General features: G+C 50.1%; 9 protein-coding genes across 9 annotated transcripts; 3 read left to right on the top strand and 6 right to left on the bottom strand.

Annotated features, from left to right (window-relative positions):
- Positions 1–53: 53 nt before the first annotated feature.
- F4807DRAFT_113449 (methylmalonate semialdehyde dehydrogenase) lies at positions 54–2,398 on the bottom strand. Its single transcript, XM_047992797.1, has one exon. The coding sequence runs from the start codon at positions 2,056–2,058 to the stop codon at positions 325–327; it is 1,734 nt and encodes a 577-aa protein (XP_047858602.1). The 5' UTR covers positions 2,059–2,398; the 3' UTR covers positions 54–324.
- Positions 2,237–4,569, bottom strand: F4807DRAFT_113445 (ARM repeat-containing protein). Its single transcript, XM_047992796.1, has 3 exons — positions 4,035–4,569; positions 3,406–3,928; positions 2,237–3,352 (listed from the first exon to the last, which is right to left on the bottom strand). Exons 1-3 carry the CDS (start codon positions 4,327–4,329, stop codon positions 2,740–2,742), a joined length of 1,431 nt encoding a protein of 476 aa, XP_047858601.1. The 5' UTR covers positions 4,330–4,569; the 3' UTR covers positions 2,237–2,739.
- Positions 4,570–4,723: 154 nt separating this feature from the next.
- F4807DRAFT_406560 (uncharacterized protein) lies at positions 4,724–6,244 on the bottom strand. Its single transcript, XM_047996307.1, has 2 exons — positions 5,262–6,244; positions 4,724–5,195 (listed from the first exon to the last, which is right to left on the bottom strand). Exons 1-2 carry the CDS (start codon positions 5,556–5,558, stop codon positions 4,932–4,934), a joined length of 561 nt encoding a protein of 186 aa, XP_047858600.1. The 5' UTR covers positions 5,559–6,244; the 3' UTR covers positions 4,724–4,931.
- Positions 6,245–6,524: 280 nt separating this feature from the next.
- On the top strand, positions 6,525–8,959 carry F4807DRAFT_406558 (uncharacterized protein). The gene is made up of 2 exons (XM_047996306.1): positions 6,525–7,021; positions 7,099–8,959. Exon 2 carries the CDS (start codon positions 7,213–7,215, stop codon positions 8,302–8,304), a length of 1,092 nt encoding a protein of 363 aa, XP_047858599.1. The 5' UTR covers positions 6,525–7,021; positions 7,099–7,212; the 3' UTR covers positions 8,305–8,959.
- A 262-nt stretch (positions 8,960–9,221) lies between these two features.
- F4807DRAFT_406555 (60S ribosomal protein L9) lies at positions 9,222–10,893 on the bottom strand. Its single transcript, XM_047996305.1, has 5 exons — positions 10,555–10,893; positions 10,363–10,410; positions 10,033–10,288; positions 9,767–9,944; positions 9,222–9,696 (listed from the first exon to the last, which is right to left on the bottom strand). Exons 1-5 carry the CDS (start codon positions 10,598–10,600, stop codon positions 9,643–9,645), a joined length of 582 nt encoding a protein of 193 aa, XP_047858598.1. The 5' UTR covers positions 10,601–10,893; the 3' UTR covers positions 9,222–9,642.
- A 200-nt stretch (positions 10,894–11,093) lies between these two features.
- F4807DRAFT_113354 (vacuolar protein sorting-associated protein 26) lies at positions 11,094–12,532 on the top strand. Its single transcript, XM_047992794.1, has 3 exons — positions 11,094–11,438; positions 11,518–11,990; positions 12,083–12,532. The coding sequence occupies exons 1-3, from the start codon at positions 11,225–11,227 to the stop codon at positions 12,356–12,358; spliced, it is 963 nt and encodes a 320-aa protein (XP_047858597.1). The 5' UTR covers positions 11,094–11,224; the 3' UTR covers positions 12,359–12,532.
- On the bottom strand, positions 12,397–16,417 carry F4807DRAFT_113364 (nucleoporin Nup120/160-domain-containing protein). The gene is made up of 3 exons (XM_047992795.1): positions 15,684–16,417; positions 13,600–15,630; positions 12,397–13,545 (listed from the first exon to the last, which is right to left on the bottom strand). The coding sequence occupies exons 1-3, from the start codon at positions 16,306–16,308 to the stop codon at positions 12,707–12,709; spliced, it is 3,495 nt and encodes a 1,164-aa protein (XP_047858596.1). The 5' UTR covers positions 16,309–16,417; the 3' UTR covers positions 12,397–12,706.
- Positions 16,418–16,607: 190 nt separating this feature from the next.
- On the top strand, positions 16,608–18,520 carry F4807DRAFT_113195 (DNA repair protein rhp51). The gene is made up of 2 exons (XM_047992790.1): positions 16,608–16,842; positions 16,903–18,520. The coding sequence occupies exons 1-2, from the start codon at positions 16,759–16,761 to the stop codon at positions 17,860–17,862; spliced, it is 1,044 nt and encodes a 347-aa protein (XP_047858595.1). The 5' UTR covers positions 16,608–16,758; the 3' UTR covers positions 17,863–18,520.
- Position 18,521: 1 nt separating this feature from the next.
- F4807DRAFT_113256 (uncharacterized protein) lies at positions 18,522–20,817 on the bottom strand. The gene is made up of 2 exons (XM_047992793.1): positions 20,095–20,817; positions 18,522–20,033 (listed from the first exon to the last, which is right to left on the bottom strand). Exons 1-2 carry the CDS (start codon positions 20,140–20,142, stop codon positions 18,939–18,941), a joined length of 1,143 nt encoding a protein of 380 aa, XP_047858594.1. The 5' UTR covers positions 20,143–20,817; the 3' UTR covers positions 18,522–18,938.
- Positions 20,818–21,914: the final 1,097 nt, after the last annotated feature.

The raw sequence follows: 21,914 nt of genomic DNA, 5'->3' as shown, positions 1-21,914 counted from the left end.
GGTTATAAGCCCCCGCCCCTTGAACTTACACGGTCCTTGATTTTAACAATCAATGTAAGGAGAAACCAGACAGTTTGAATTAAACATGATATTACGTAATACGTATTGAATACCTAGTACAAGTCCTTAACGAATACTACCCCTGACTTTGAATAACAGTTATTTCATCTCATTCTACCTGATAGCATGCAAGGACCTTTCATTGCCTTGCGTATGTACATATATACATAACATCTCGCCTCAAACAATTTTCTCTCTTAATACCTAGATAGCACCTAATCCCCCCATAACAAGTCAGTCCAATCCTTCCAGTCCACATTACCCCTAACTATGCGTGGGCATGGCCACGTCCGCCTTCCTCGAAATAGCATCGGCGCTTGACCACAGAGCCGTCACCGTCTTCTGCTGAGTGTAAAAGTTGATTCCCGGTCTGCCGTAGAACGTGTTGGCGCCGCCTCCAGCGATGCTCTTCTTGTTGCCCGTGAACGAGAACATCGGCAGCGGCACCGGGATCGGCACGTTGATGCCCACCTGCCCAGCCTCGATGTTCTTCCTGAACGCCTCCGCCGTCGCCCCCGACCGCGTGAAGATGGCCGTGCCGTTGCCGTACTCGTTGCGGTTGATCAGCTCGATCGCTTCGTCTAGCGTGTCCACGTTCAACGTCACTAGCACCGGCCCGAAGATTTCTTCTGTGTAGCACTTCATATCCGGCGTAACATTGCTGATGATAGTTGGGGCGACCCAGTTTCCGTCGGGGTACTTGGCCGGCTTGTATCCACGACCATCTAACAAAATCGTCGCGCCCTCTTTCTCGGCGCTGGCGATCAAGCTCTCAATCCGCTCTTTACTCTGCGGCGAGATGATAGGGCCTAGATCCGCACCCGCCTCAAAGCCACCGTTAACTTGAAGCTTCTTCGCGCTCTCAGCCAGCTCCGGTAGCCATTCCTTGGTCTCGCCAACCATGACTAGCGTGCTGAGAGCCATACACCTTTGGCCGGCGGCGCCAAACGCAGCACCCGCGACCGCATTAATGAAGTGATTCTTATTGGCATCCTGCATGACAACGCCGTGGTTCTTGGCGCCGAGGTTGGCTTGCACCCTCTTCCCGTTCGCGGATCCCCGAGTAAAGATGTACTCGCCGGCCTTATTACCTCCCACGAAGCTGATAGCCTTGATCTCCGGGGCGTCTAGGATGAAATCAACCGTCTTGTGCGCGCCGTGAATCACGTTAATCACGCCATCGGGGAATCCAGCTTTCTTCGCCAACTCGACCAGGATCATCGCAGCGCCGGGGTCCCTCTCCGACGGCTTCAGGATCAGCGTGTTGCCGGTCACCGTCGCGATCGGGATGCACCACAGCGGGATCATAGCCGGGAAGTTGAAGGGGCAGATGGCCGCCACGACGCCGAGCGGCTCCCTGTAGCTGCGCGTCTCCATGTCCTTGGCCACCTCGAGCAGTTCGCCCTTCAGCAGCTCGGGCGCGCCGCACGCCGCCTCCGCGACCTGCAGGCCCCGGAGCACGTCGCCCTTGGCGTCCGCGAACGTCTTGCCCTGCTCCAGCGTGATGCTCGCCGCCAGCCTATCCCAGTTCTCGCGGATCAGCGCTACGAACTTGAACATGATCTGCTGCCGCGCGAGCACGCTCGTGTTCCTCCACGCCGGGAACGCCTTCTGCGCGCTCTCGACCGCCGCCCGCAGCTCCTCGTCCGTGTTCTGCGGCACGCGGGTCACCAGGTTGTTCGTGGCGGGGTCGCGGAGCTCGATGAACTTGTCCGCCTTGCTGGCCACGAACTCGTTGTTGATGAAATAGGGGGTATCCTCCGGCTTCGCGATGCGTTCGTGCGTCGTCGGGAAGCTGGTCGCTGTCGACGCCAATGCGCTGTAAGGCCGCAGGTGTTGGGCGGTGGCCGCTATGCGCCTGGCTGCCGTTGCTCTGGACGCCATCTTAGATGAAAGTGCGTGAGGGCAGGTGGTAGAGGCAGAAGTAGAGTAGGAAAGACGGGTGGCGGTGCGGCCTGCGCTGGCAGCGATGCTTCGCGTGCGGTTGAGACGATGCATGATGAACTGCCGTAAGGAATAGCTAGATCAACTCGACTCAATTCGACAGAAACGAAACCCCTTTTCTTATGGATGCTACCTAGACTCCTGGGTATTGAATGTCCCGGGAGGGAATGGCAGCGTTATCGGGGTGGCCATCGCCGAGACCTATTATTTAACAAAGAAATCGGATTGGGTAGGAGGGGTAGTAGCTGCTTCACCGTGCAACCGAGGGCCTGTGGCAAGGTACCGCCGCAAACCGAAAACCCCGAGTACCGGATAGGCGGTTACTGGCTAGCTAATTGGGGTAAAGCTGGGGTAATTACGTGATAGCGCAAATTAAGCAAAAGAAGCTCTACACATGTATTTCGTATTGATACACAGGTAATTTCCCTTTTCTAGAAGTTGTAGCCGAGACTCTCGTAGATGATACGATCTCATCGACCTCAACGACTGAAGCCGAGTGAGTCAGTGAGGTTGGTGACTAAGAGGATGTAGCAATTTATACTCATTATCAACTTAGTTATCGGATTCGATGTCGATTGACTAAACTAGCTCGAGTCAGCCGTCGTATCTATCCTATCCGATAGAAGATGCTATCGTCCTTGCACCCACGCCAGTACTAGGTAGTGAGACGCCAATAACAGTTGAAAGAATACAGTAAAAGGTATAGTCATATTCACACACCCGAACATCGGGCTATTAGTTCTCAAAGCTGTACTTGAGCCAGCCACCAAGAGCTCGCAAGCTCTCCCATCGTACAGCTTCGTCAGAGTCTTGCATGAGTTCCATGATTCGAGCCTTCAAACCCAACTTCTCCAGTTGGTATCTCTTCTCCGGGACCTCCTTCACTAGGTTTCCAATATCGTTGCAAGCAATCGCAAGCACCGCCTTGTCGTTCTCCCAAGGCTTCTTCATGATATCCGCTAGCTTTCGTGGAATCTCGCCATTCTCAAACTCAAGAATCTTTCTCGAATTCTCAACCCAGAAGACTTCGTGACGGTGAGGTGGCGACCATCTTAGGTGTCCAGATTGGACCTCGGCGACGTATTCATCGAAGGTAGTCTTAGTCTTCTGATATTCTTCAAGCATCTCCTTGAGCCTTTCCAGGTCCTCTAGCAGATCAGGGTCCGTCAAATGGCGACCACCAACATTTTGAAGTAAACCAGGAAGTCTGGCTAGGACAGCCGTAGGAAGTAGCGTAGATGGATTGGCTTCGAGAAGGTTATGCAACGTTGACAGGAGGAGCCGCGTCGTCTTCTCTTTTGGCGAAAGGCGCAGTAGTTGAGTATATAATAAAATGATATCGTATTCACTATAACCGTGTTAGTTGTAGCCGTTGCAATATTGACGAGTTTTGCTTCGTACTCGTTCAGGTCATCGCCAACATCTTCTGCTTCGAAGCTCAGTTGCCATAGTACGAGTAATACATGGTATAAGAGCTGCAACCCAACCCCGCCGCTGATACCCTCGAAGCCTCCGCTTCTCGTCGTTGTGTTTCCACTCCAAAGACTGGCCGAAGACTCGCCACCGACACCGGCTGCTTTTCGGAGAATCTCGATTAAGGGTGCAACGGTCTCGCTTCTTTGCTTCCAGAAAAGCTGTCGAGATGATCGCCCATATAGAAGCGACGAGTACTCCATGACCGCGATATCTTGCAACCCCGCGTCGTTGGAATTCTTCACTAGGCCGCAGAGGTACGTTAGTAGAAGAGGAAGAGCATTTTCTGTCGCCGCAGATTCATCTCTCGAATTAGACATAAGTATAGTCAAGACAGTAGAGGTAAGTAGAGGGATAGGATCCTCAGAATTGTTCGACCGCGCAAGCAGAGGTAAGAAATGTTGGTACGGGTTCGAGTCCTTGAAAAGCGCTTTCGCTAGAGACGGGACGCCTGAGACGATGTCAGTACATTAGGTTGCCATCGTATCATACTTTAGATATCTAGGTAAATAGTTGACCTAATATAGGTACAACAACGAGTTTGAGGTACGACGCACCTTCAAGCAGGTCGCTAAGTAAGACCAAGATATACTGAACAATATTGGAGTGTTTGCTTGCCGACTCTAAGACACCAGGCGTGCCCGGCTCTCCAATAAACAGTATCCGATAACCATCTAAGTCACCCTCGACTACTTGTTTTCTCTGTTCCCTCTTTACTTTGTCAACAGCCCTTATCTTGGCCAATTGAGCTTCTGTGATGGTGCCGGCCCTAGCTGCGCCATCCCAAGGAATTGGTCGCTGGCGGATGTTGTTCTGGAGCGAACCGAGGTAAGGAGGAGGATCGAGCGACATGGTGAGATTGCGGAGGTTGGAGGTTAGAAGTTAGAAGTTGGAAGGAATTTGTGTTGTCGAAGTCAAGTCGGGGGGGACTCGAACTAGAAACGAGCTTGGCGTGGCAGCGTGGTTGAGAGTAGAGCTTCCTGTGTTATGCAGGTATTGAAGCTTGATGTCTAGGTAAGCAACTTTGATGGAGTCAGTTCTAAGCTGCTCTGAGATTGGTGTGTTTAGACGTGACACAAGGCTTTGAAAGCTTGACGTTTGAGAAGCTGAAGGTCTCCAGGTCCCCATGCGCCTTTTGCAGCGTTGCAATAAGCTACTGGCTTAAGTGGGTCTTCCGTCATAGGCACATGCAGCTGCTGCCCTGTAATATCTTGAACTTTGAACTCAATCGATATAAGCATAACTATCGTCTACTACCTACATAGGTAGTAGTTAAATAATTTCTAATAAGTTTATTTACCAGAATTATCAGAATCAAACTATGAAATATTTGTTCAACGCGTAAATTGTGAATATTCTAGGACCTCCTCTGGACAGTCGGGCGAATACCCAGCACGCCCTGGAGAAACGAGATGCACCTGCTGTCCCAGAATGTGCAAGACTATAATACCGAACTATCCCATTCTCTGCTTCCTTCTTACCCATACTTCTTGGTCATCTTCTTTCTCGTCGCTTACTCCGGCCTCTGTACCGGGGCAGGGACGTAACTGAACCTCCCATATGCCTAGCTTATAGCTGGCACGATCTGCTATCCCGGTATACAGATCAAATGACCAGCCATGCTTCGGGCAGGTGATCCCAGCACTTAACGTCATGCCAAAGTCCTCAATATCAAATGGGATACCCTCAGAGAGTGGGTATGATGAATGTGGACATCGCTACTTTCACATTAACCGCCATATTCTCATAAGAGTCTAAGTGTAGGTACGTTTCTCATAACTTACGTTATTAACGGCATGGATCTTGCCGTTATACTTGAACACAAGCACCTGATCTCTCAGATCTGCTTCGTCATGAAATATCGAATCACCCTCGATCTGGCGTGCTTGAGAACTGTCCGTGACAGGGACATGGAATACCTTGCATCCGGGAGCTGAATATTGTCCGGTACAAGGACGCTGTTCAGAGAGACTAGCGCTGTTAGAGTTGGTTATGTCAGGGAATGACGAGACCGAGCCAACACAGAACCACGCATCACCTTTGCGAGATGGAGCCGAAAACACCGAAAACAGGGAAGCCATTTGGTGTTCTCGACATTTCCACGATAACGCTAAAGTGTGCTGAGTGTGTGTAAGATATAACCTAGAAGGTCTATCTGCTTGGTTTGGAATAATTCAATGTTGTACCTATTGACTGGAAAGTTGAGGAAAGGTTTCCGTGGGAAGCGATAACGGAACTCTTTCTAGATAAGCATTTCTCTAAAACTTGTATATACTAACTTAACTTTTTACCATGTAGAATTGAAAGATCCCAATAATTTGAGATACCTTGAAGCTCTCTGTAATTTTAACCCATCTCGATCTCGAATATCTCGAGCATCGGTATAGTCCTCTTAAACTTTCGGAACAGTGACATTAACCAATGTTGACACATCAAATTCGATCTTTGACACTAAGGCACTTGTGGATCTGATTTATGGGTTCGTCCGCTTCCCCTCTTTGCATCGGACTTTACGATGTGTTCAGGAACAAATGTGAGTAATACATAGTGTCCCTCGTGTTTGAGAAGAATGCAGACCTCGGCGGTGATGCCCATCATCTGAGCAATGGGAAGGGTTCCTAACAATATGAGGCCTTCGGTAGGCCGCCGAGGATCCCTAATCTAGGAACGTGGACGACAGCCAGCCAACTAAAGGAAATATTCAAGATCCCGACACACCTTGGGCCACTTTTAGTTTAGGTGGAGCGAGCAGCTAAGTGGGGTGATAAAAGACCGGGTTACCCCATCTAAATGAGTTGATAGGCTAACCATCCTGGGCGGCCCTACTTATCGGACCATGTACCTGGCCTACACCGTTTGGCCCCTTAGGTACTTGGGCGTAATCGATTATCACTGTTACAACAGCACGGGCCACAATCAACAAGTTTGCACTTTTCATACTTGCATGGACCTCTGCCAGCTCACTTGTACATCGTACATCTTGCATATTGCGATAGAGGTTTGATTTTTTATGAGCTTCTTATTTAAGCTGCGCGGTCTCAATCAATTGGAACTAATGGTAATAGTAATAGTATATAGGACAGAATAATACTGTATCATTCAAGATCATCTGGCAAATTAAAAATTTCTAGGCAGGTTGTGATTTGACATCAGAGTGGGAAAACCCCTGTCGATTCCAACCACCGCTGTTTTCAACTTTCCCGTTTTGCGCACTTAGAGAGAAGCAAGCATCACCACCCAGCCCCGCGTCATTTCTGGCAGTCACCTTCTCGTACTTGGGAGGTTGGGAAGTTGCAACCCACCAGTAAAAGATGTGTTAATGCATTTTGCATTTGCATTAAGGGTACAAGCTCGAAATCTTCTTCCTGATTTCACACTTTCCACCTCCTACTCCTTTTCCCATCTTCTTTACTCTTTTCATTTTCCGTCATTTGTATATTCTACGGAAAGGCGGTTTTTCGTGTCACCGTCAATTACTAACCCTCACAGCTAAATTTCTGTCTTAAGCTTGGTGGAACAATTCAATCCAAGTTATTTTGGGAATGTATGTCTTTCAACTTTTCCTACTTTTTTTTATAAACCGCATTCCTCAGTCTGTGATTAATACTAATTCAGCTTAAGTTGTTGGAGGAGGTAAAGAGGTCACTAAATCATTGGCCTTGGTTTGCAAGAGCTTGTCTCAGTCGCATTCCCAATTCCACGAGTCGAGTCCACTTTGGACGAAACTTAGACAAGATGCGACCCAGCCAAAGCCGAAGTTTACTTCTCCCCTTCCTATTCAACCTCGTTGTCGCTCACCCCTACCCGGCCGACAACCTTAAAGATGCCGGCTTCGGATACCTCATGAACCGCGGTTGCGCAGCTTATTGCGGCTCTGACAACCAGTACTGTTGTTCTGATGGCGAATCGTGCACTACATCAGCCGGCATAGCGGGTTGCGCCGCCTACGATTACTACACCACCACCTGGACTGAGACGAAGACGTACACGAGCACTTTCAGTTCCGCCTTAGGTGCGTCGACTGCCGCGGCCGGAGGGGAGGATTGCGTACCACCAGCAGGGTCCGGGCAAATCGCTTGCGGTCCTATTTGCTGTGCGACCTGGCAGTACTGCGCGCGCAGCGGACAGTGTCTACCAAACGCCGGCGCCAGTTCTTACACCCAATGGACCACGGTTGGTGTTATCACAACCCAGTTCTCGGCGCCCTACAGAGTCACGAGCGGCAGCACCATCATACAAACTTCAGAACCTACCACTACCGGTACTGCAGCCAGTGAGACCACAACATCCACCAGCACCGCCGCCCCAGCTCCGGTCGCATCCACGAGCGGCTCTCTAAGCGGAGGTGCAATTGCCGGCATCGTCGTTGGCACAATTGCTGGTGTGCTCTTGCTGCTGCTACTATGTTTCTGCTGTATCGTCAGAGGATTGTGGGACGCGTTCGCGGCTGCTCTCGGGTTGGGTGGCAAGAAGAGGAGAAAGGAGGAAGTCGAGATCATTGAAGAACGATATTCCAGACGCGGAAGCAGGCACGGCAGTGCATATGGCGGGGGCTCGGCTGCCGCACGACCGGTCCACCGAACATGGTTCGGCGGCGGTGGGGGCCGACCCACGTCAGCCGCCGGCCGAAGAGAAAAGACTTCGGGAAGCGGCGCAGGTTGGCTCGCCGCCAGTCTGGCTGCAGCGGCCGTTGTTCTAGGCCTGAGAAGGGATGACAGGCGTCGCACTAGCAGCGCAAAGCCGCCTCGTGAGACGGAGTGGAGTAGTTCGTACTATACAGACTCCTATACTGCAAGCAGCCCTAGTGAGTTTATCCCTCAAAGATAAACTCCAAGAGGGTTATTACTGACCAGTTGTTCTCTACAGGTAGCCGAAGTACGGATCGAAGAACGCAACGATCGCGCGCCTCCCGAGCGGCAAGAACATCGAGAACGTCGAGAGCTTCGCGGTCGAGACGAAGCTAGAGGCACGAAGCTCCACCGCGCTCGCGTCCTCCTATACTTTATGAATCTTCGGTCCTAAATTGAGTTCATAATTCCTTTTTCGTCGCGAGATCATTTTTCCTTTTAAACTCCGACACCCCCCGGCATACATACCATATCTTCGGCACGAAAACGGCGTTTCGGCATGGGATTATTATTTTTTCAATTACTCGTTTCTCCTTTTAGACTTAATTTTTTTCACGAGGATGTGCGACGATACTCGGGTGAAGACGCAACGAAAAACTCGAACAAATTTCATACGAACGAATAGTTTGAAAGATGAAATACGAATAGGGGATTGAGATGAAGCCTCCGAAATGATGTACATATGAAGATAACGAGGAAAGGAGAGGTCTGGAAGGCGAAGTGAGTTGAGATCGGTATGATTCCCAAAGGCTAGGAGCGAAGGGCCTGGCAATGCATGGAAATGAAGTGGACGCGTAGATAGTTACGAATGGACGTTCAGTGCTCCGTGGGATTTTCCCCGTGGCAAACTGAGATCGGATGATTTCTACGAACCTTGACGTGATTTGAATTTCGTAGCATCCGTGACATGAAAGCAAGCATCACAATCTTTAGTAGTTGTTAATGAATCAAGTAAGTTCGTATTAGGATTTCGTTCCGAGGACATATAAGACTTCATGCCCACGCCCTAGGTATTTCGAAGTTCGTTAACACCGCATATCATATCGAACGCGACTAATTGCGACTAATATAAGGACATTCACGGGAACTTCATAAACTATAAATCTAAGAGCTCGTGGACGAAGGAGAGCAAGCTACCAATGGAATGTTATTAGATACTATTGATGCCACTAGGTCTCGTCGAAATACTCATGTAACAGATGTTGACTACGTATAGTATAATAGGGACTTCCCAGCTTTGGGTGAGAGCAACCCATAAGCTCGTAATGCTCATAACTTGTAGGTAGACTAGATGTACTTACTATCCACTTCGGATATTTTTCACGTGGTCCATAATAACTTGCCATGGATATTCCAAAGGGTATCACAGCTTCCAACTCACAATTCAGAGGAGGATCATAGAAGAAGAGCATTTGCTCAGAATTCTTAGTATTCGGTTCCGTTTTTCGTAGCTATTTTGCTACGTGATGCACATGAACCCCTGCGACTCCGTATTGAGACCCAGAAAGCAAACAAATCATTGTGTCCATCCCCCCATTTAGTTGTCGTCCGCGATGTTGCCCTTCTCGGAAACGTACATGCCGTCCAAGAACTAGGGGTTTGTTAGCATATTAAACGTAGAAGGAGAATATGAATATTAGATTAGAATTGGTATAGCGTACCTTTCGAATATCCTTGTTTCGGACCCGGCAGATCTGTTGGATGTCGGCGGCACTTTGGGAGACGTCCTCGAGGGAGTTGCCTAGGAGGAGTAGCTCATCCTTCTGGGTTGTGGAGATCTGAACATCGACGCCGGGCTGCATGACGACTCTTCGGACGAGCTTCTCACCGATGAAGTTTCTATTCCACAATTATTAGCGATCCTCGCCCTTCCAGAACATTTTCGAAATATCCATCCGTGAATATTTCCCAGAACACTCGAACATACCGGATCTCGACCTCAAAGTTGCCAGTCTCGCCGTTCTTCTCTACGTTGACGTTGATGGGGAAATGGGCGTAGACGTAACGCATCTTGTACTTAAAGCCCTTGGTGACACCGACGACCAGGTTGTTGATGAGGGTTCGGACAGTTCGGAGGGTAGCGACATCCTTTCGCGATCCGTGGTGAATCTCAATGCCAATAACATTCTTCTTCGGCCGCGAAAAGTTGACAGCGATGTGGCTCAGGTCCTTGGATAGCTTGCCTGTTTCCCTCATTAGAATCCTTTCCGCCTTCAGTTTGGGAGTTGGTGATCGTTGGCAGTAGGGAATATCGTACCTCGGGGACCCTCGACAGTGACGTTGCGAGACTTGATGTGGACCTTGACTATTTCGCGGATCGCATGTCAGTATTCGTTTTGATGCTGCCAATTTTCATGTCTCCTCCAACGAGATTCGAATATTTGAATCTCCAAAATCTCCACGTTCGATAGCAGCGCTTCCAATAAATAAATCGGTTTCGTAGACGTACCTCCCTCGGGAATCTCCAAGGTCTCTTGGCTGTGAATGTATCGCATCTTGACGGTTCAGGTGAGGATATGGCGGGGGGAGAAATGGACCTGTAGATTGGAAGAATGCGTGAGCAAGTTGTGAAAAGTCTGAGCTCCAGCAGATGCGAAATTAACGGAATAAACAAGAAGGGACGCAAATGATTGAGAATTGCATTAGGCGCGGGGGAATTCACGTACCTGAAGTTGATGCTGTCTTGAACGGGGAAAAAAAATCACCAAGTGCCAAACTCTAGAAAATCAATTGAGGAAATTCGTTGTGGCCGGTCGCTAAGCTAAAATTGGGGTAAAACTGCGGAATTTCGGTACCTGTGTACCTAATGGTTTATTCAATTAGGGCTTCTAGGTTTACATAAGTGGCAGGGCGAGATGTGGCTAGTGTATAAATGCAAATTGTGGCTAATGTTAAAGTGGCTGGTATTCTTCACCGTGCAACGTCTGTTGTAATGTGAGGCTGAAGCTTAAGCCACACTAGGCCCAACTTGGGCCCATTGACCCGTAATTGGATGTGGGGCCCGACAAGGCAGGAGGATAACGGACAGTTACTGGTAACTCGTGAAGGCTTCAACAACGAGTGACATAACAGCGATATCAACAACCAATTCGCCCCCCTTAACTTGATAATCGCCCAAGATGTCGTACTTCTTCGCTACGCCGGTGGATATCGATATCGTCCTTGAAGACAGCGATGAGCGCCAGGTAGTCGACATAAGAGAAAAGCAGCGCCGCGAGAAGGCGCCGCTGTATATGGACGGCGAGTCTGTTAAGGGGCAAGTCACGGTGCGCCCGAAGGATGGGAAGCGATTAGAGCATACGGGGATCAAGGTCCAATTCATTGGCACGATAGGTATACGATCCCCCTTCTCTATTATACTTGGTCAATGGATATAAGAGCTTCCGACAAGAGCTGACGCAAACCCCAATAGAAATGTTCTTCGACCGAGGCAACCACTACGAATTCCTCTCGCTAAACCAGGAGCTCGCGGCGCCGGGCGAGCTGCAGCACCCGCAGACCTTCGACTTCAACTTCAAGAACGTCGAGAAGCAGTACGAGTCGTACAACGGCATCAACGTGAAGCTGCGGTACTTCGTGCGCGTCACCGTCGCCCGCCGCATGGCCGACGTCATCCGCGAGAAGGACCTCTGGGTCTACTCCTACCGCATCCCGCCCGAGATGAACTCCTCCATCAAGATGGACGTCGGCATCGAGGACTGCCTCCACATCGAGTTCGAGTACAGCAAGAGCAAGTACCACCTCAAGGACGTCATCGTCGGCCGCATCTACTTCCTCCTCGTCCGCCTCAAGATCAAGCACATGGAGCTTAGCATCATCCGGAGGGAGACCACCGGCGCCGCCCCGAACCAGTACAACGAGAGCGAGACCCTCGTGCGCTTCGAGGTGAGTTTTATCTTAGGTTCCCCAACCTTACCAGCCCTATTCCACCCCTACCAAACCCGAAACCATTACGCTTGGCTAACGTACTACGCTAGATAATGGACGGCTCCCCATCCCGAGGCGAGACAATCCCCATCCGCCTCTTCCTCGGAGGCTTCGACCTGACCCCTACGTTCCGCGACGTGAACAAGAAATTCTCAACACGGTACTACCTGAGTCTGGTCCTGATAGACGAGGACGCCCGGCGCTACTTCAAGCAATCCGAGATCATCTTGTATCGGCAGGCCCCCGACGCCGCTGCGAACACAGACCCGCAAGCGGTAGTATCGGTCCCCGAATCTACGCGCCCGCCTCTACCTGTCCAAGCATAAAGAAGTTGGTAAAGGCGAAGATAAGATTCTGTTGGTTTTTTTGTTCTACTACTATTATGTGTTGACCTATTCTCTGTACATTCTTATTCACCTCAAGGTCGAGCATTGACGGCACGGCGTTTAGTGGTCTTTGATTAGCATGTGATCAAGTCAGAAAGAGCCAAGGCGTTACTCGTGAGGGTTGTAATTTAGTCAAGCAAAAAAAGAATCCCTGTTGCAATTCGCAGTTTTTTTTTCCTACCACGCGGGCCTGAGGTCTATCTTACAGCTCAGGAGGTATCATCCAGTAAAACAAGTCATATTGTACATTTGCGATCGTTCCACATTATTGATCGCTCTACCCTCAAATCATAGGATCTCCATCTCGTCGTCTGCCGCAAACCCAAATTGGTCGTTGTGGATCGCCGCGATGCGGTCAAGTTCGTCCTGATACTCCTTTCGGATATCAGCCAGGGTTACCACCTTACGCTTCGCAGTGCCATTTGTGCCCGACTTGCTTGAGTGTGGTTGGCCTTCGATCGTAATCCATGCCTGCTTCGGGTCCACACAACTCAAGACGTTGATAAGCATCAAATATTGCCTCGTCACGGCCGTGTCCAGAATATCATCCCCTGTCACCTGATCACCTTCCCCGAGTTGTCTAAGCTTCTGGATACGGTCAAGCAAAATTGATGCTGCCCCACGGTAATCGTTTCGCTTGATGCGCCAAGCATAGAGGATCTGGTGATAAGGGACGCCCGTAATGACGTCCACTGTATCTTGGCAATGCTGCGCAAGAATATCGTCGACGGCGGTCTGTAAGCCTGGGAAAGTAAGGTTGACTAGTTCGGAATTGTGCAGGTTATCGCACATCCTCTGGATGAGTGCTCGTAGACAGGAGTGCTGCAGGGCGCGGTCCTTCATCGCCACCACAGTCGAATGTGCCGTCTCAAATTGTGAGGTAGCCAGCGCACCACTAAAGAGGCGGCACTGGATTTCTGTTCGGACCTTATCCGCATCCTCGGTTGTATGGTTGACAAATTGGAGTGCTAGGCGAGCAAAGTCGATAACAGAGAAGTACGCCTTCTGATGTTCAAATAGGGCGACTATGTGTGCGTAATAGCGTGGTAGCCCGGCAAAGAGCAGATTCCACTCTGTCTCATCAAGAAGACCGCTACTATGCCTTTCAGGGTTCGCTTGGGGCACACCTAAATCAACTATTAGCTAAGCTCTATTAGCCTCACCGTCTCTCAGTCACTTACTCATTCCATACGCTGCCCTCTTAAAATAGGTAGCGGCAGTCGTATAATCTTTGAGAGCAAGATATACGCGCCCTTGCACGTAAGTAGAGAATGGATCTTGTTCGCAGAAGGGAGTTAACTCAACGGCGAGATCTGCTCTATCTCTAACGAGCAGACCACATTGGATGTACTGAGGTTGTAGCTCCACATTACTAGCGGGCGCACAAAGGTCGGCAACAATGTTCGTAATCCACGAAGGCATTGCACCTGTATGGATTGAGGCGAGTACAGGTAATTCGAGAAGGTGTCCCACGTTGCCCTCGAGAGCAGTTAGGACTCGGTGTTCCTCAACCTGTCGCTTCGAGTTCACCGGGGAACCTCCAGGCACAGAATTTGGCTTATCCGCCTTCGGTAGCGGCGTGGTAATCTGGGTATTGGCAAGCCATCGTAGGAGTTCAAGTCTCCTAAGTATTATAAGCAAGTTGCGATATATAACGCCAACTTCGACGTTATTGTGAAGAGCATCTTCCGGGCTATCAAACTCGAATTCCATATGAACAAGGAGGATTATTTGACTGAAGCAAACACGCCATTGTAATTCAGCCACGTCCTGAACCGATCTAACGACGATTTTGCGCCCGAACTCTGTAAGAGGAAGTTCTGTTGGGTGTGGAGGCTCCCAGGTCTCGTTGAATGTCGCAAGCACCCGGTCGTATAAGCGTGTCGTTACTAAGTTGAAATTCGGACCCAGAGTATCAGTCACTTGGGCCGCATCTTCGTCAGATATTTGTCGCCAGAATCCTGCCTTGTCCGAAACGAACTGAAGACGTTCTTGGTCTGACTTAGATGACTCTTCAAACATCTCCGGTCGAAGTACGGAATGGCATATTTGTAGCATGCTGTCTGAAAACCCCTCGACGAAGTTAACCCCGGAGGTAAGGAGGGCTGGAACCTCATTCGACCCTTCAAATATCGAGTTTGGGTTATGACAAATCTGTTCCAACTCACAGCATTCTCTAATTGCAGAGACGCTGTCAGCGCACACAACCCACGGCATTCCCGACTCCGATTCGTATGATAGCGACAACGCTTCACCACGCGGTTTGTCGAGCTCCAATAGAATTCGGTAGAATTTTCGCCATTGCATCTCGCTAGAGTTTCTAAACTGCTCATGATCCATATCACCAGATGACGTCTTATTCAAAGACGAGGTCGAAGCGATGGCGGAGCAGATCGATTCGGCGAGGCCTTGGCCATTACGCGATGAAGAGCGGCCCTGCCTTCCAATCGCACCTTCGTAGGCACTCAGCGCAGCCTCGACAGTCACTTTGGGGAACCTTCCCGGGAAGAAAATAAGCTGAAGCCATTTTTCTGTAGGGTCGGTGGGGTCAGATGGACTAGATATTTGTGCGGTTGGTATGGCCGTGTCGGAAAATACAGATCGCCAACGGCTCTCCCAAGCTTGCGTGAGTTCTTCTAATAGGAACGTTAACTCCTGGACCCGATATGCCATGTTGTTCTTCCATAAGAGCCACATTCGAAACTCATCGGTCGCGGAACGTTGCGCCACGCTAAAATCAGCGAGAGTCCAAACATCTGATCCGAGTGGCGGAATGGGTATGAAGTTTCTCCTGGGGAAGAGATCATCCGCCTGGACAGTGTTGCCGTTATCAGATTCCAGCATCCAAAACTTGAATTCGCCAGGGCCAACTGGCGAATAAGTCACACCCAACCTCCTCCCTTCGGTGTCGCCCACAATACGGATCAGGTTCGTCTGCGTTGCATCTAACTGCCACTTCCCCGTTTCCTGCGGATCTCTCGTGGCATTGTTTAGTAAGTCCAAAGCCTCGAGAATAGTACCATTATTGAGATTCCAGATTCGTAACCGATGATCGAGACAAACTGTGAAAAGGAACGAAGCGTTGTTCAGTCCTAGATCCGTATGAACCGCCGCTGCTGCCGCCTTGATATCTAGATCTCCTCGGCCACCTAGTAAACTTCGAAACCAGCCTTTTGCATTATAAAACGTCTCCTTCCATGGTACCTGCGAAGCTAAAATGTCTAACGTTAGACTTATCAGTATTGAGAACAAGGACAAATCATACCGTTATGTGATGTATTCTTATCAAGGCGAATATGGCCACCGTCAGAGAGCGTTGCGACTAGCTGGTCGCAGCTCACCGCAATAAGTCTGTACGGGTGCTTGAATCCTCCTCGGAAGGCACTAGGCTGGAATATCTTGCAAGAATCTCCAAGTCCCGATTCAGCAAACGAACGCTTGCGGAAGGAGTCTGGTCTTAAGAAGATGTTGTATAATTGGTTGGCAGTGTCGAGGATGAAGATACTGAGCGCATCGTGATCGGGTGGATCGCAAAAGGCAACGCAAGTAGGTATGATGGGTTGTTGAAAGTGGAAGTTGAGGATGAGGTTTGCGTCGGAGGCTTTCTTGGGCTTGCAGATATCGACAGTTCGTATACTCAAGATAGTATCATCTTCGAGAATTCGCCAAAGGAAACCCTTAGGGAAGTTGTGGTGTTTTCGGTAGTATATGGCAGAGGTGGTAGCTCGAGGGGTGTTGTTCTTGGAGATCCCTTTAGCTGGTTTGGTGGACCTTCGCGAGCTTCGTGTTTGGGAACTCGTGGTAGGGAGCTCAATGTCAACAATGTACGAACTCGAAGACGGCTCCAAGTTAAGGCGCGTCTCCTTGTACAAATATGACGTGGTAGCCATATTGGATGCGCACCCTTGAAAAGGAACAATCGATGTTGCTGAGAAGGTTGCTTGTGGAAGAGGAGCGCGCAATGGGAAGGAATTCAAAGCTCCATAAACAACTTCTAAGAATTGAGAAGCGTTAATGGGTACATGGTCCAGATGGTCTTAGCTGATCTTATCGATAAGTTTATTCGTGACTGCCAACTTGCCAAGAGCAGGTTCTTGGTTGCTGCGGCTGCCTGCAGTTGCCAGTGGATCCGCAAATCCAGTTAAATTGATAAATTGTTCACGTGTTTCCGCGATTTACAATTGTTTCCCTTGTTACACCCCGCGTCGACGCGTTCTAAATTCCCAAAGTCACAAGTTAGACTTACACAGCTCGTAGACTTTTGCCTCTTGCCATCGCTCATTAATAAGGTCTGTATACTACTCAGTAAGGCGAGATTTGGACTCTAGTTATTCGCAAAGATGGCAGAAGAGTATGAGGAAGGAGCCGGAGAAGATGGCGGAATGACTGGGCCTGGCGCGCCGACGCCTATCTTCGCTTTAGATGTAAGCCAACCAAATCGATGAAGATTAGGATTTAAAAACATTGGCTAATTGTTGCACCAGGGTCTTGCGGGCTTGACAAAGCGCGACTGTCAGCTTCTGGCAGATGGCGGCTATCAGACAGTTGAATCAGTCGCCTATACTCCAAAGCGAACCCTGGAGCTAGTCAAGGGTATATCTGAACAGAAGGCCACCAAGGTCCTTGCAGAAGCCTCCAAGCTCGTGCCCATGGGCTTCACAACCGCAACAGAGATGCACCAACGGCGAAGTGAACTAATCTCTATCACCACTGGGTCGAAGAACTTGGACACGCTACTCGCCGGTGGTGTCGAGACAGGGTCAGTGACTGAGCTCTTTGGCGAGTTCCGTACCGGAAAGAGTCAGATCTGCCACACCCTCGCGGTCACGTGCCAGCTACCCTTCGACATGGGCGGCGGCGAGGGCAAGTGTCTATACATCGACACGGAGGGCACCTTCCGGCCCGTCCGCCTCCTCGCCGTGGCCAACCGGTACGGCCTCTCCGGCGAGGAGGTCCTAGACAACGTCGCCTACGCACGCGCGTATAACTCCGACCATCAGCTGCAGTTACTGAACCAGGCCGCCTCGATGATGTGCGAGACGCGGTTCTCGCTGCTCATCGTCGACAGTGCCACGTCGCTCTACCGGACGGATTTCCTCGGCCGAGGGGAGCTGTCCTCACGACAGACCCATCTGGCCAAGTTCATGCGCACGCTGCAGCGGCTCGCCGACGAGTTCGGAATCGCCGTCGTCATCACGAACCAGGTGGTAGCCCAGGTCGACGGCGGCCCCAGCGCCATGTTCAACCCGGACCCGAAGAAGCCGATCGGCGGCAACATCATCGCGCACGCCAGCACGACGCGAGTCAGTTTGAAGAAGGGCCGTGGCGAGACCCGTATCGCGAAGATCTACGACAGCCCCTGCTTACCGGAGAGTGATTGCCTGTTTGCCATCACCGAGAGCGGAATTGGCGATCCGGCTCCGAAGGATATGGAGAAGGATTAATAGCCCGTCCTGCTACATCTGCATAAGGATTGGTAAAGGCGACTCTTCGTTAGACTTTCTAAAAAGGGACACGTAACGACTAGCTACGGGATATGACTAGGCTTGTTTTGCTTGAACGGCACGCATGGCTTCGGCGTTCAGAAGGGGGGTTGGCAGCATGATTGAGGCTTTTTACAAACGTCTATTCGTGCTTTATCTTGGAAGCATCACATCTTAAGGTTAACAGGTGCAAGGCGGCTTTGCTTTACTATTTTGCTGCTGCAATACATAGCTGCTTTAATACATTGCCGGATCATCTTCAGCCTCAACGTGTTAGTTGATCCTCCTTCCACCGGGGATTGTGACATGATAGGCCGTAGATCGTACAGGGGCTAGAAGTCAGGCATCAGCCCCTCGCTAGCGTTTCGATGATCTAACGCCAATCTCACTAAGGAACTGGCCTAGAACAAGCCTCCTGGGCTAATTATGCCTTCATTGTCAAACCCAAAGAGGATGCTATCTCTTTCCTTGAAATCGTAGTTTTCGTGATTTCTACTTCATGCAAGTTTCTGAAACTCATGTAGGTGTCAGTCGATGGTGATGATCAACAGCATGTGAAGTGGGGAATTAGGTTCTGCATAACCTTGGAACTCAGCGACTTCGCCGCGTCATCTCGGCAACCCCCATTTTATCTAGGCCAGTCACCAACTTCAGAGAACAAGACATTACACATGCATTCCACGATCAAACGCTTCGAATTAATTATGTATACGCACCATAACGCTCCAGCGCAGCAAGCGAGTGCTCTCCCTCCCGCTCGTTCAACGCCCAGTATTCAGAACATTTTCAGTAAATTATTCTCCATGAGATTTTCCGCTTCCCCTTCCATTCCGTCTATAAACGCCAATATGGATACCAGCCCACTCCGTCCTGCCTTGACGCAACTACCTTCTAGAATTGCCCGAGCAAAATGCTATCTACATTCTTTCGCGTGGTATGTAACTAGAGGCTCGAGCAATGACGTTCTAGAACCGCTTGCGCAAAGTTTAAACATCATCGTTTCCTCTCTATCTACGCCTCGTATGTACAGTGGGTTGTCACCTCGTCAGCTCAGTCCTGTCTCGCGATGAGCGGTCGCGATTCTTCTTCTGAATTTTATTGTTGCTGTGCCTCCTCGGCTGGCTATCTTCCATCTCGGTTTGACTGTTGGATCGACTGAAAGTACCAGCAGGTAATACTTCGAATCCCGCATTAACTTTCCTACTAGTTGTGTTCGCATGGGAGTCGCCAGAATACGATCGACGGGGTGTCGGTCTACTTGCGGCTAGCGGAGGACGAGGAACTTCCTTCTTCTCAGGAGGTGCTTCGAACGGGTTTCTCCTCTGCTCGGTATATTCACCAAAGAAATCCACGTGAGATGCCGGCTGCTCTGAGCTATCGGGTAGGTTGAAGGTTTGAGGTGTAGTTATGGCGGAGCGTCGAAGATGAGATACATAGCGCGAGCTTGAATGGCGGGCACCCTCGTCAGATGAGGTCGAGCTGCGTTCTACCATCGTCCTTTGCTGCGAAGATGCCGAAGATTCTGCGCTGGAAAACGAGTTTGTGGGGACATAAGTTTCAAGCTGTTGATGCCTAATCAAGTTGCGCTCGGGTCGGTCCAGTAAGTCGACATCGGGGATATCGTCGGCTGTGATATCCGTCCTACGGTGAGACGGGCCCTTTGGTCGATATGTAGACTGTGCGCTCAAGGGGAAGACTCGAGGATGGCTAGGGTCGGCTCCAGGGAGAGTATGCCGCTGCAACGCGCTGAGAGCGGGGCTTGGCTGTGGGCTTTGTTCGGGTGTGGGTTCGACTTCGGTGGTTGTCGCAGTCAAATCCTTCTCCTTTCCTTTCAACTTGGTTTCCGTCTCAAGAGTGGATGAAGAGGCGAATGACGGGCTGAGTCGGCCGACCTCGATGGGAGTACTGGGACGTGAGATCCATATACCGTCGACTTCTACACCACTTTGGATTGCGCGTATGCCGAAAGGGATATCGACTCGCTTGCCCGCGGGGAGACCGCTCTTTGCCATTTCCATTTGCCTAGCCCTCTTTTCCAGGTCAAGAACTGTGTGCTTCTTGAGGTATCTGCTCAACCACCACAGCTTAACTAACCCCGCAAAGAATACCGCGACGATGGCCGCAGCGAGGACCTATATGGGTATGAGCGGAACAGGAACATGATACCTCAAAGGGGCTGGGGAAGGAACTCACAAAGGTCATCTGCTGCCATAATTCCCAGTTGGTGAAAAAATTAATCATTTTGAAATGCTTAGGATTGACAATGTCCAAGTCAAATTATCCAAAGCATAAAAAATGATTGTTTAGAGAGAGTGATCCAACTACGCCAGGACGGCAGCGAGAGAAACGAATGTTCAAATAGGTGGATGAAGACGAAACGAGGGATGAGGTATTGGGTTATGGCTTATGATGTGTAGGATGATGATGGAACAACGAATGAATCAGGCCGTTAAAAAAGAGTGTTCGGCCAGACGAATAGTCGAAAGTTTCGATCGAAGAGGGGAGGTACCTCTCGCTTCTCTCGTACCTCTTGGTACCTTTTAAAGATAAACAGCGAGAAGGCAAGAAGGTGGTTGCGATCGAGGTTTGGGGTATCCCGCTAACAAACTGCCCAGTATGACGTTTTAGTTTGATTCCAAGTAGGGAAGTACCCTCTAGCCTCTTGTTTCGATACGGTGTCGCAACTTCCACGACTGACTGGATGATATAATCAATCCGAAGCTCGTCCAATAATTATTCGACCGGAGTTAACCGTTGTGGTCAAACCTCTCCCTTAGCTGCGCCGGCTGCGCAATACGAGGAAGCTATTCGATGCTGTGTACCATCGGTATTACTATTTCATAGGACGAATAGGAGCTTCCTCAGACAATGACCGCAGCTGAGAAACGCAAGGCTGGAGAGCTGAATGGCAGTGATTTGCCCACTTGGTGTCGATCACCTTTCGCAACGTTCCCTGAGCTAGACCAGGAGGAAATGTGTCAACGGCAGAGTAACCTTACGACGAAGGTTTGGCCGATATATCTAACAGGTCGGCTTGTATAACCCGTTGGCTCTCTTTTCCCTCCTCTTTGTTCTCGAAGCCGGCTAGAAGTGGGGTTACAGATTCACTTCCCGAATAACGAACGTGAGGCTAGCTAAAGGACCGAGTGGTAGTATATTAATCGGGAGACCTAGCCCAGTTGATGTTCCAGCCAGAGGTTGTTGAATATAGCCGGGTCAGAATAACGCGCGTTCTCGACAAGGGCAGAACAATGGCGGGATCCGGAGTTGGAGTACACGCAACGACAGAAACGAGTGTGAAAAAATGAGCATACGAATCTCTAACGGCCACGATAGGAGGGGTTCAGGAGAAACTTTTCTCATCTATCGACGGTCAAACGGATATGTTCTTCTACGTAGGTAAGTATATAAACTTTGCTTACTCCGCATCTAAGACACGGCGCTACGGATACCAGCATCGCGATGCTAGCAATATACAGACCGAAGTACCTGCCACTTGCATGTACCGTATCTGTGCTTGTCACGAAGTATTGGTGGATAGCTCCTAAATAGAAATCAATAATGGAGCATCAGTGCAGGACGCCCCTTACGCATGGGCTGGTGCTGGACAAGGCCGTGGGGATATGTTTTGAACGATCTGGAACCAATACTTTTCGAAATAGACATCCGTCACTATGAACCCAAAATCCCATGTGGGACGGTTAACTGGCGATCCGGGTTAAGCTGCATCTTTGATCTAAGCACAGATCCATTTTTACGATTTTCCATGCGACTTTGGTGCACCAACCGGTTGAAGTCACTAGAAAAAGGCCTGTGCCCATACGGAAGCACGGTGCTGGTAAGAATCACGTCACGGTGCCAGCGTGTTACGAAGAGTATGCAGGTTGCCGGTGAAGCAACCTTCCACCATGTGCTCCCGGGCCAGTAGACGTAGACAGCTGATAGGTAAAGTATAGACTTTACCCGGAAGCGAAGTCTAGTACGGTCCGCGGCTCTGGGCAAAGTCGAAATGG

The sequence above is a fragment of the Annulohypoxylon truncatum genome, assembly GCF_022578515.1.
Source record: "Annulohypoxylon truncatum strain CBS 140777 unplaced genomic scaffold F4807scaffold_2, whole genome shotgun sequence".
Taxonomy (NCBI): domain Eukaryota; kingdom Fungi; phylum Ascomycota; class Sordariomycetes; order Xylariales; family Hypoxylaceae; genus Annulohypoxylon; species Annulohypoxylon truncatum.
The sequence above is the reverse complement of the archived record's forward strand: the minus strand, read 5'-3'. Positions and strand labels throughout refer to the sequence as shown.